We start from the raw sequence: 12,479 nt of genomic DNA, 5'->3' as shown, positions 1-12,479 counted from the left end.
TGATTGTTACAGAGGTGACAAGTTGAGTATTTAACCTTCAACTTAAGATCTTCAGGATATCTTTATTTTACTTGTGTATAAAAGGCTTAAAAAACTTCTTTCTTTTACTTTGAGCGGTTCAACACAAATATCTGCAGCTTCTTTTCCTGGTGGTTTTAAAGCCGGCTCGTTACTCGTTTCAGTCTCTATGAATTTGATCCAGAGAAGTAATTAAAGGATCAAAGCAGCTGAAGCTCAAAGTTATCAATACTGAATCTGAAGACGGTGACAAAGGTGACTTATGAGGTCGCATCAGTTCTGGCTGAATGTCGAGACTTTCTTTACAGAACTTCAGAATACATCGTGTTTAATTCGTTTTCCATATTTAAATGTTCTATTTTTCCATGTTTTTTTTTTATTTTGTGGTTTTAATTCGTGGCTACATGATGTCTTTCGCATTAGCGAGCAGAACAAACGACTATTACCTCACAGATTTAGTGGTTCACAGTGAAAAAAATAGTTTTTATTTGCTTTTTTACTGATTTCAGAAAAATGAATTGCTATTACGAGACAAAGACTGGGAGAGACAGAGTGATGCTGAGTGACAGTAGCTCATAAATATAGTGACACACACTGATCATTTTCTTTTTGAATAAAACTGAAGTCGGATGAAGGAGAGGGATTTCCAGTTTGATGAACACACTTATTGTCAGTTACTGTAGTTTTTGGGTAGGAGAGTTATTCCATTCCAATTCACAAATTACATTTCAAAATTACAAAACCAACATATAACTCAGCCAAATTGAACTAAAAGTGATTTTATTTTCCTGAAATTGCGGATGTCTCTGCCTCAGGCTCGTCCCTGTAATCATCATTTGAATGTTTATGTGTACAGTCTTTTTGGCCGCTAAAAATGCCATCTCAAATGTCAACCCAAAGGTGACTATTACTGTCGACCTATTACTGAAGACCTTTTTACTGGAAGCTGTCCTGATTTTATCTCTTATAATGACATTAAGGGAATTACGTTTAAGCTGAAACAAGAAAATCAGTTTTACAAAGAACCTTGTCTGTTTGTTTTAATACATAATTAAAATTTAATCTTCTTCAAAGTTTTCCCTTCCAGCCAATTATTTATATCGACATGCCTGAATACAAGTTGAGGTGGAAGATTTCTTGCAGTTCTTGAAGATATGTTGGATTTGTTGGAGCCTGATTGTTAAGAACTTTACAATTTAAAAAAAACTATGTTCGATTTTCTTCGAGATTCTGTGAATACTGAAGTGATATGACCTCTTCGAGTTCCTGTCTGACTCTCGCTGCAGCATTTTGAATCAGCTGAAGACTTCTTTGACAGTTGTTTGAACACCCTGAACATATACGTGCTGATTCGTACTGTATATGGGAAATTTTCCACCTCAGCTTGTATTTAGGCATTGTAGACAACAAATACCGCAATCAGGTAAACATGTGGTTACAACCAGAATAGAAGAGAAAATCGCACACACATACACACACACACATACACACTCCCCTGGTCAGGTACATCATCTTTCAGAGTTGTCTGTCAGCTGTGTTTTGAAGCCTGTGGCGCTTTCTCATGATTATGCTGTCACTGCTCCTTTCTCCAGCGTTCAGTCAGAAAATGAGAAGTCGCACATTTGTCTGTTCATCTACCCGTCCCACACTCGCCGACTCTCCAGTTCTCTTAGAATAAGGTCCCCCGTAAATGTTTTCCCGCTCGAGAACCCGGAGATGAAAGAGCGGAGAAGTACAATGTTGGACAACAACAAAGAAAAAGAGGATGAAAGGGGAAGCCACAAAAGCAAAGAAGTAGGAGGAGAAGGAGGCGGATAAATATAGATATTATGCTCCTCGCATAATCACCAAATATGTTGGTTGTAGATGGTAATTCTGGATTTTTGGAAAATATATGGTAATTAAATGCAATTCCATAATTTGACTCATCTATGTAATAAAAGGCTGCGAGCGTGTGTGTGTGTGTGTGTATATTTCTGGTTCTCCCTGTCCTATGGTCCTTAAACTGAAAGCCTTCTCGTGTTATTTGTGCCAAAGCTGGAGGCCGTGAGGAAGTCGTGATCCGCCGCGCTGTGGAATTTACATGCTCATTTCCATTTTGATTAACATGGGATCAACAGAAAATCAATTATTTCACAGAGGAGTCAGGATATTGTGGAGAGAAAAGGAAGGCAGACAGAAACATAAAGTACAAATTCTATTTATTTTTTTTTAAAGACAGGCGCGATCGCTCTCATGCAAGTGGAATTTCAGACGAGTGTAAGCAGATCTGAGCTGACTGCAACCTGTGTCCTACTTATGCCAGCAGACTAAGGATGATGTATCACTATCATCATCTGCCAAGTATATGAAATGTACTTATGTAGATTTGGTTTGTGGATTGCACCCATTTTGAGAGCCGGGCTCGGGCCAAGCGCGTTGAAAATTTAAAGAGCATCGTTGCGGCTTTCACGGTCAGGAGTGCGGTTAGCGCCTGAATAAAGAGGCGTTAATATAGTGTTACACAGAGCTGGGCTGCATCTCAAAAATCCTTTCATTAAGCATAAATCATTTCACTGCTTATCTTTAATGACTTTTTTTTTTTGGTTTTAACCAAATGATCACAGCAAATGTAAAATGTACTGTGGGTATATAGAGTAGTAAGTTGTACAAAGTTAAGATCGTAAAGACTTCACTGCTTTCAGACGAGCTTATTACAGAATACATCAGAGATAGAGAGATGCATAGATAGTTAGATAAAATGACATGCAGACAGAACCTGAAATCGAAGGTGTCAGGAAGTCTGTGGGCTTTTCCACGTTTAGCTTCATTTAATCAAATAATTGGCCCCAGTGTAATATGATAATGTAGATAAGCTGCACAGTGTTGATTTGCAGCAATCGCTTTCTGATTTAGCGGCTGACACTCTTCGTATCAGCGGAGACAAAGCAAATATTCATGAGGTGAAATATAGTGTTATTTTTGCAGGTGTCACCCAGTGCATGGGGGGGGGGTGTAATTGTTGTATCAAACAATATGACTTCCAGTCATGATGTCGGACTGATTATAAGCACTTAGCTTGAAATTATACATTTTCTCTGCTTTATAAAAAAAAAAATGTCAACCAAAACAAAGTAAAATAGGGCTCTCTTATTTTTTTTATTTAATTAGATACAGATTAAATGAAAACGGGTTTCCATGTTTGGTCATACTGTGAGTAAATTTTGGACTCAGGTGATATTTCTGCGTTATAACTTCCCCCAGTCTCACCCATCAGCTGAAAGTCAGCAGCAACACCGATATATCTGCATTTAGTTCTCGCTTTGCTGTGTTTCTCTTACTATATCAAACCTTTTGTTGCACATCAGATATTCAAATTCACAGTGATCTACAATCATATTTGCGTCTGATAAGAATCTCGATCAAAACGAGCGCGGATAAATTTATGCTTATTTCGGCACTACAAAGTGCCTCAGTTTCAGTCTCTGATATTTCGATATGATGCTAGTCGGATATGGAAGTTGAATGATTTCAACATGATTGCGTTGCTTTTCACAGCGGGGTTTTTCCTCTGTGGTGTGTGTGTGTAGACACTTAAATAGAAACCCTTTCATTCACACGGTGTCCAAACTTCTCTGGATTTTAGATATTGCCTAAGCCTCATTAGTATCGCCAGTCTGTGGGAATCCGTTGGCATTGTGATTTCCTGTTGATCTGTATCACACTGGGCCAAATGTCTCTATCAACCAGCGGTCTTCAGCTGGTGGAAAAACCTCCGGGTATAAATTGTCTACTCTGACACAAAGCACTCTGCAGCGCTGCAGCCCCCTCCATCCTGCACACCTTGATTTGCAATATCTTACAAAACAATTGAAAAACTGTCAAACGCCACTACTGTCTGCCCCATAAACATGACAGAGAAAGAAACTAAATGAAGTGATGGAAGGAGAAGTGCTTTATGACGGAGGAAGCAAAGGAAATAAGAAGTGGAGCAGATAGGGGAGTAGTGAGGAAGGATGAAAGCGGCGAATGGAGAGAACACTGCAAGAACAAGAGAGAGCGTCGTAAAGAAGCAGAAGGCCTTGAAAGATGTGTGTTTCTATCTAGTGCAAGGCAGCATGGGATCGTTCCAAAGGCACTGAAGATGGAACAAAGAGTACAGATGTAAATTTCCTCCACCTTCCCCCTCAGTGGTTTATTAGGAAAAAAAAAAAAAAACAGTCGCGAGATTGAGGGACGTTGTGACTGTGCAGGAGTGTGTTTGTGCACGAGCGTGCTAGGGCGCTCCCAAGTTCTGGTGACGACTCTTGAACCAATCATCAGCCAGAGACACACTCACTCGCATCTGCTCTCCGTTCACCACTTGAACAGCCGGGGCCGTGATGATATGATTGAAAAGACGCCTCAAGCACTGCACTTTATTTCTTTTCACAGGATCTGAATGTCTTACACAACCTTCTTCCGTCTCTTCCGGGTCACCCACTTGTGCTTGTTTTATTATATGTAGTGCAGACTACCTGCTGATTAGTATGTTCAACATGCCTGCGTAAATGTGTGGGTGTTCTGACTGATTAGAGCTTCACAGAGCTGCAGTGCCACTCAACAGCCGACCGTTTTCTACAGCGCTTTTCCGATCCCAGCTCGCTACGGAGATTACTTTCTCTTACCCACAATGCTTTTGATGGATGCCGATCACTTTTTTTTTTTTTAATTAGACAATCTCTTTATGTTACTATCAAAACCATCTTTCAATACAAGACTTGTAATTCAGCCTGTTTTGTGTTTTACAGCGGCGTCTGTGTTGCTCGTGCCGTATATGGTTACCCAAGCAATTAAACTTTCCTTTTGACATTTTGACTCGTCACAGTCGGGAAAGCACTGGTGGCTAATAACATTAACAAAGGATGTGTTCTCCTCGAGTTCCCCAGCAAGCCATGACAGTGTGTCAGCGAGCCAACATGTGCAGACAGAGGCGGCTAAATTTAATTCAGCCGTCACTGATTTTATTATTTACACCTGTGTTTTTCATACTGCGGCGTGTCAAAACGTCTGCGGCGGAAAAGGCACTCCGACTGACGTTTCTAATGCAGAGACCTCCTACACGTTGAGGCGGGGGGGGGGGGGGGCGCTGATATTAAAAGCAGTGATTACAAAAGGATATTAATTTTTAACACCTGCTTTACATGTTCATTCATCATTAACACACCTGTCAAAGCCTCCTTGCGTTATTCTGGCAGCGAAGATTAAAGTTTGTTTGTCTCTTTCAGGGGCGGATGTCATCAACTTTGATGGGCAGGGTGTGATTTCGTATCGTTTTAAGGTAACGGATTTACGACCTTCATGTCCTGTGTCATTTGAAAAGACATATGTATGAAGCTTGAATGAATAACGGGTCAAATTAGAAGCTTTATGCAGATTCTGTGCAGGCATGCGACCAAGCACAAGATCCCAAGATGAAATTAATTTAACTTGAAGTCATCCGAGGTGTGAACAGAAACGTGAAAATTTTGTTTGATGTTCTCTTCAACATGTGTGCAGGTGAAGAAGATGAAAATCATCAAGGACGTGATCGCGCTGAGGTTCAAGTCATCGGAGAGCGAGGGTGTGATTCTCCACGGAGAGGGCCAGCAAGGAGACTACATCACTCTGGAGCTCCACAAAGCCAAACTGTTACTGCAAATAAACTTAGGTGAGGAGCAAAAAAACCAAGGAAGTTCATTCAATGCTCACCTTAAACCAAGCAGCGATATTAGCAGGAGTAGTGAATGCAAAATAACATGTGAGCAAGTCATTTATCTGCGTCCTGCTCTGCTATGTCCGGCTTCCGTCCTTTTCTGTCTGTTCGCCGGTGATAGTGGTTGTGTTTGCAGCGTCGGGACTGCTCAGAATAAAAAATACCATCGTCGCAGGCCCGGCGATAATCTTAAACTTCTGTAATCAAAATTCATACCTTGTCTGCTGAGATAATATTATCTAGGAGCAAAGATAAAGTGCAGCGGCGCGGCGTGCTGCCCTTTACACTGTAAACTAAAGTCACAACAATCCATAAGTGTGTGCAGCATCATTCACTGTCAGCGCGCCGTGTTGCTGACAGAACCAGCGTAACCTTTAAGGACATCTTGCTGCGGCACACGGGAGTCAGCACTTTGGGCTGGCGAAGAAATGTCGGGCGGCTTACAGGAAGCACAGCTCAGATTGATTACAGATGATTTGTAAATGCTTGAACAGCAATAATAAATAATGCAATCTTTTTTTTTTTTGCATGTTATTAGTGTTACTGCAGCTTTGAGCAGCTACTAATCTAAAGTGTCATTCTGAATTTTATGTTCAACCTGTTTACCTTTTTTTTCTTTTTTTTTCCCAACCTCTTTCACAGGCAGTAACCAGTACGGCTCCATCCTGGGTCACACCTCGGTGACCACCGGCAGCCTCCTCGACGACAACCACTGGCACTCGGTGGTGATCGAACGGTACCGTCGCAACGTCAACTTCACGCTGGACCGACACACGCAGCACTTCAGGACCAACGGGGAGTTTGACCACCTTGATCTGGACTACGAGGTAAGCAGTGCAGTTTGATCTTTGATTCGGGCTTGCTGTCTGATTTGACTGCTGTACACTTCTAGGCGCCGCCGCTGCAGTCACATCAATAAACTGGCAGAGCCAAAAGTCTCTCTGTAGGCAAAAATCATCTCTCTTCACTACCTGGAGAACCTCTTCTAGATTTAGATAAACCTCCAGGAGCTACAGTCCATAATCCGATTGGAGCTTCTGCAGGTTATGACTTTCATTCCTCTGTCCCTGACACAAATTTCTATCTGTACACAGAGCGAGCGCTTCAAAGTCTACTAGCTGAGAGGTATTCAGTTTTGGGGTCACATTTGCTGTCTGAACTTGGTTTTCTTAGAATTGTGCTCCAGTCTCCTTGACTGAATGTCAGTGAAGACCTCTGTGTAAATGTCCAAAAGCCTTCCGAAACTTCTCCTTCCAGCATGAATTCAATAGCTGGAGCAATCCCTCACACTCATAGGTAACTTTATTTAAAAAGAAAAAAAAAAAAGATGACCCTGAAACCATGGAAAATGGGCATATCTGAAATCTCTAAGTAGGGATTGAAGCTTTCCTATGATATGCCATAATGTTTACCAACAGCAGCTGTCTCCAAAATACAGAAGACTGGTTACTGCTTAAGGAGCAAACATAAGAGTGCTTAGTGTCTCAAACTACGATTGTCGGTAATTGTGACAGTGCAGCATCTGTTTAGCACCCTGTTCATCTGGTTAATAGTCAAAATGTGCATTTGGCTTTGCAAAATCTCAACTCGCTTCAGATCGGCAAACACTAATTCCTCCTTAGCCTGATGAAACGGTGAAGGCTGGATATTCCTGTAGACTCAGCTGTGCAAACACAGAAGCTTTCAAAAGAAAACTTTGTTCACTTTTCATGGGAGCCAGTTGCTGTGAGTTGTTACTCATATAGTAAGTCTATAGATCCCATTCATTCCCAGGCATAACATGCAAACTCCACAAAGGTTTAACCTCAGGCATGCTAACCACTTTAGCAGCATGAGCTCTACTTCATATTGTTGTAATCAAGCCTGTGTTTTAAGTAAACTCATTTCTGGAGTGTTGTATCCAGAAACATTGTCGTCTCTTTAGTTAGAAAATTAAGTCATTGCTCTATTTTTTTCTCAGCTTTTGAACAGTGGCTTTATGTACCTGATGTTAATTTGGGTACACAGCCTGAAAATACTGAGCCGCATGTCCTCGGGTGAAAATGTACATCTTATTTATATTTTATGTTGTTTTCATTTATTTTTTTTTTCTTTCCTTCAGCAGAGAGCAGTGGGTCAAAACTTAATTGGGGAGTTTCCATCACAGTTCTCATAAACCTTCCCATAAAACAGGCTGCTTTGTATTCATGCCGCGGCGAGCGGGGCTGAGATGCCCATTTGAATCAGCTCGCCAGCTTTGCTTCATTAATGTTTGAGGGGTTGTGTATTTGTGTTTTGGAATTAAATAGTGGAGGTGAACCTAAGACTTCCAGAAAATTGAGGGAGACTTTTGCTGTGGGAGCCTTGGGCACCGCTGATGCTCTGTGCTGAATACTCTGATGGTTAATGCGAGCGCCTCTCAGACGCGCACCGATCCTCCCAAAACAGCTGAGAGTCTAAATAAGGCCGTGTGATCGTTTTAAAACCTGCGAGCGATTAAGGAGTGTGTCCGTTCATTTGCACGCAGCAGCTTTCTCCATGTTTTTTATCAAATTTAGTAGAAGGACACAGTTTGACCCGAGAATTAAACCGTGGCATTTTGGACCCGCTGAATATTGTGACTCCACTCATGCTTTGTCTTATTGACATCTTCATTTCCAGCATTTTTATCAGGAACTCATCCCATGCCTTCTAAAATTATGAAGGCTACTGTCACTCATGCCGGATGTCACTTTGAAAATACCACTTAGAAGTCAAAAGATGAACAGATACAGGCTGTAATCACTAGGAATTCAAAATTATCGGTGTCACAAAAAATACCTTAAAACATTGAGAGTAAGGTTGACCTAAATGGTTTCTAAAGACAGAAATCCACTTTGTCTGGCTGTAATCATGTCTGATTTTTCCACATGTTAACCGTTAACCTAAAAGTTTATTCTGATTTCTATGGCACGATATTTAAAGATGGTCAGAGATTGTATGCATGCAAATAGACTTAAAAGCTTGACTTTGACCAAAGGTCAAGGTTTTTTTGAGTACCCTTCTTGGTTTACCAGTACTTTGTGCTCGTGATGCTTTCCCTTTCAGATTGTTGGCGTCTAAACTGCAGCGACTCTCCTGATGATTTTTACTAATTTGTTGCTGCATTTAAACTCATCGTTGGTGGCCCGTGCACTCCAATGATACCTCACCGGAAATTAGATATTGGTTTTACACTGTGCTGTAGTGCTAATCCATAGAGCTCATATAATTAACATCAACCAGTAAGAGAATGTGAAGAGTTCAGCTAATAATACGTAAAGCAGGAAATTGATCGTGGAATGGAAATGGGTCTGAAATACATTCCAGTGGTTATTGTCAGTCTGTGGGAGGCGTGTGGTGAATTCAAATGCGGCCGTACGCGCCGTATGTGTCTCTGTGTTTGTGTTTGTATTGATATGAGCGTGTGTGTATGTGTGTTTGTGTGTGTGTGTGTGTGTGTGTGTGTGTGTGTGTGTGACCTTTTGCTGATATGGCTGATCTATTCCAGTGTTAAGTAGGATACTGAGAAATGGGCCAGGACAAACCACCATCCAATTAAAGCCACGCTGTTGAATTAAGGGATCTTCAGGGAAATCTATACAACAGGGTGCACCGGGAGGTTTTTGTGTGTGCACACGTGCGCGCGCGCGCGTGTGTGTGTGTGGTGAGCCTTGAATGGATTGCGGCGGAGTTATTGCAAAGCCGAATCGCTCGACACATCGCAAAAGAGTGACCAGCTTGGAGTCAAAATGTACCACTGTACTCCATTTAGTCTGCAGTTGTCTCTTGTGTGTGTGTGTGTGTGTGTGTGCGCACAGACACACTCACACACACACACGCACACAAACACTCATATATGTGTGTCCTTAGCTTCCATTTAGGCCTGTAGACTAAATATCCGGGTGCATTTGTCTCTACCCTTGGCAGTAATTACCAAGTGTAGTGGAGCGTCACGCACACACACACACACACACACACACACACACACATACAGGCACACACAAATACACATATATAGACAGACAGACATATCAGCTGGTAATTGCACACTGCCCTCCATCATATCGGCTTCCTTCAGGGCTCAGAGCTGCGTCTGCGAGAAAAACAAACCGCACATGTCCAGCTGTGGGAAATATGAAACACGGTTTGCGTCGTCTTCAGCCCAGTGTCCTCCAGTGCTTCTCACCATTCGCCTATTTATTAACCTCCATCCCAACAACATAAATTCTCCTCTCATTACATCCACAAATCACTTTCTTCTCGCTTCAGTGCGTTTCACTTATGGTTCTTAGAGTCACTTCATGTAATTAGGATGTCAATAATATGCAAAACTCCAGGCTTTGTACCGCGTTTATCAGTGTTGCCTCTTTAATCTGGCACAAGTTTAACAGTACAGATTTGCAGTATTTATGTGAAAATAGGGGAGTGACAGTGGCTCTTTCATTTTCCAGTCACATCCTTCATTGGGAATTGATGCTATAATGTTTGTTTATAAGTACAACACAATGTCACTGCATCCTTGAAACCATCTGTGATACGTGTGGTTTAGACGTCACTCAAAATGCCTTCCTCTCGCCTTGACAAGGTATAATAAAACTGATGAAACTTGTCTTTTTTATTTCCAATCCAAAAATAAAAGCCTTTTTCATTGCCACGTCTCAGTGCATCCACTTTGAAATCCAATAATGTGCAAAATTAATGTGTCAGGTCTCTGAACCAATTAAAAAAGATATCAATCAATTCATATCTACAATAAAAGAACAATGTTTGAAGGATGACCTTTTTAAAAAAATAAAATAGAAAAGCTCAAAACAGTGGATTCTAATTACTTTTTTAAAGCCCTCCTGATACGGTTCAACAGTGAGATGGACTCGGGGTGAAATAGAAAACTACAATGAAGCCAAATGTTGGCAAACATGCCCGAACTTACCACCATCCACAGTCAACAGGTGTCAAAGGCTTCAGACATGCTTTGTGTCCTCTTTACTCAGTTACTTTAATCAACCATGTGGATTTTTTTCATTTGTTTCTAGAGAGATAAAGTGCTGTCCCCAAACTTGCTGGCACTCATACATACAGACCACTATTATTGATGGATTACGTCTTACATGGGTCATGTACTATTCCTTTATTTCTCTGTACAGTCCCCTTTCCATCAGCGTGACGGAGGTTATTTTGGTTTCATCAGTCTGTAGAAGTTGTCCCAGAAAGATGATTGTGCCCTGTGGCACCTCCTCTGAGCTAGTTAGGAAGACTACTTTTGATCTCCTGGCAGAGAAACATGCAGAACTACATTATGGAGAGCATTTTTTGACTTGTTGTGCCCTTATAAATAATCACGATGCAAATACTGTGCAGATATCTTACTATGCAGGCACCATGCGAATAAATATCAGGTCTGATATTTATCCCTTCCAGTTTCCCAGGTTGTTTGCACATACATCATTGATGCAACCCCTGATTTTAGTGAATGAGTTAATATTCTTCTCATAATTCTTTTTGAACTGTACCTTCTTTGCTTGCACTATTCCTCCTTTCTCCTTACTTGCATACCATCTCAGTTTTGGAATATAAGCTTTCAAAACCATACTTTATTCTGCTTCTTACTCACACAAAATAAAGCTGAAACTTCCCACTTGCAGCATTTCTAATTGTATGTAAGATTGTTGTTATACATCCTACAAGCTTTTCACCATCCATTTCACATGTCGAATTGCATTTAGCCAAACACCCAGATCTGCAGGGAAAGTTTTGAAATCACGTTTTCTGAATAAATATGAAAACAGCAGGTCAACAAAGCAGTCTGTTGTTATTTTCCTTTGTTTAGATGTTAGGAAAGCCTGTCTGAACATGAAACAAACTGAGATTTTCTTCCTTTTTTTAAATCCAAACAATAGAAAGAGCCATTATCATCCCCCATTTATGAGCTCAGTGCATAAACTAAACGTGCAATAATTCTTATTATGTGTGTGTGTTTACCATTTAAAGCAGACATTAGGTGTTTATATGGCCTGAAATGTTCACCATTAAGAGCTTCAGATAGTTGTGAAATCATACAATGTTCATACGTGCGTTAAAAACAAATCTTGCTTCAGAATTCTTTAAAACAACTGGATTTAAGTTAAATATATCATCAGATGTAAAGGGTCAGAATAGTGAAGCAGAAGTATTAAATATATGCATGAATTCTACAACTTCTATAAAAAAGAAAACAACACATACGAGACTTCTAAGACTGTCATGAATGTTCTATTAATAGTTTGGATGGGAGTGTGTAAACTGGGAATGCAGTCATTTATATGATAAAAGGCCTGAATTGTTGCTAAACGCTGTGTTTCTCTCCTCAGCTGAGCTTTGGCGGGATGCCGTACAGTGGGAAGCCGGTGGGCGGAGGGAGGAAAAACTTTAAAGGCTGCATGGAAAGCATCAACTACAACGGAGACAACATCACGGACCTGGCACGCCGGAAAAAGCTCGACATGTCGAGCTTTGTAAGTAGAATGTGCATTAACACTACTGTACGCACGCACACACACATATACAGCATTATCACAACACAGATAAAAACATCTGCCTTTTGAAGTAGATCTTACAAAGTCAGCGGAATACTGAACATGCTCATTATTGTCACCGTAACTTAGTGTTTGACCTGAATGAGGGAGCCAGATTCTTCACCGCACCAAAAATAGTCTAATAGATTCATAATTAAGCAGAAACACCTGACCCCTCAGTGGCCCCTGCGTGTGTT

General features: G+C 41.0%; 1 protein-coding gene across 1 annotated transcript in view; it reads left to right on the top strand.

Moving 5' to 3' along the window:
- cntnap2a (contactin associated protein 2a) overlaps positions 1–12,479 on the top strand; it is a 205,846-nt gene that overhangs the window by 34,116 nt on the left and 159,251 nt on the right. Inside the window, exons 4-7 of the mRNA XM_030099964.1 lie at positions 5,265–5,317; positions 5,536–5,686; positions 6,374–6,558; positions 12,079–12,222. Of these exons, the coding sequence (XP_029955824.1) occupies positions 5,545–5,686; positions 6,374–6,558; positions 12,079–12,222 (471 nt within the window). The 5' untranslated portion in view covers positions 5,265–5,317; positions 5,536–5,544. The remainder of the gene's footprint in view (positions 1–5,264; positions 5,318–5,535; positions 5,687–6,373; positions 6,559–12,078; positions 12,223–12,479) is intronic.

The sequence above is a fragment of the Salarias fasciatus genome, chromosome 9 (genome assembly GCF_902148845.1).
Source record: "Salarias fasciatus chromosome 9, fSalaFa1.1, whole genome shotgun sequence".
NCBI lineage: Eukaryota > Metazoa > Chordata > Actinopteri > Blenniiformes > Blenniidae > Salarias > Salarias fasciatus.
Note: the sequence above shows the minus strand (reverse complement) of the source record. Positions and strands in the feature narration are given on the sequence as shown.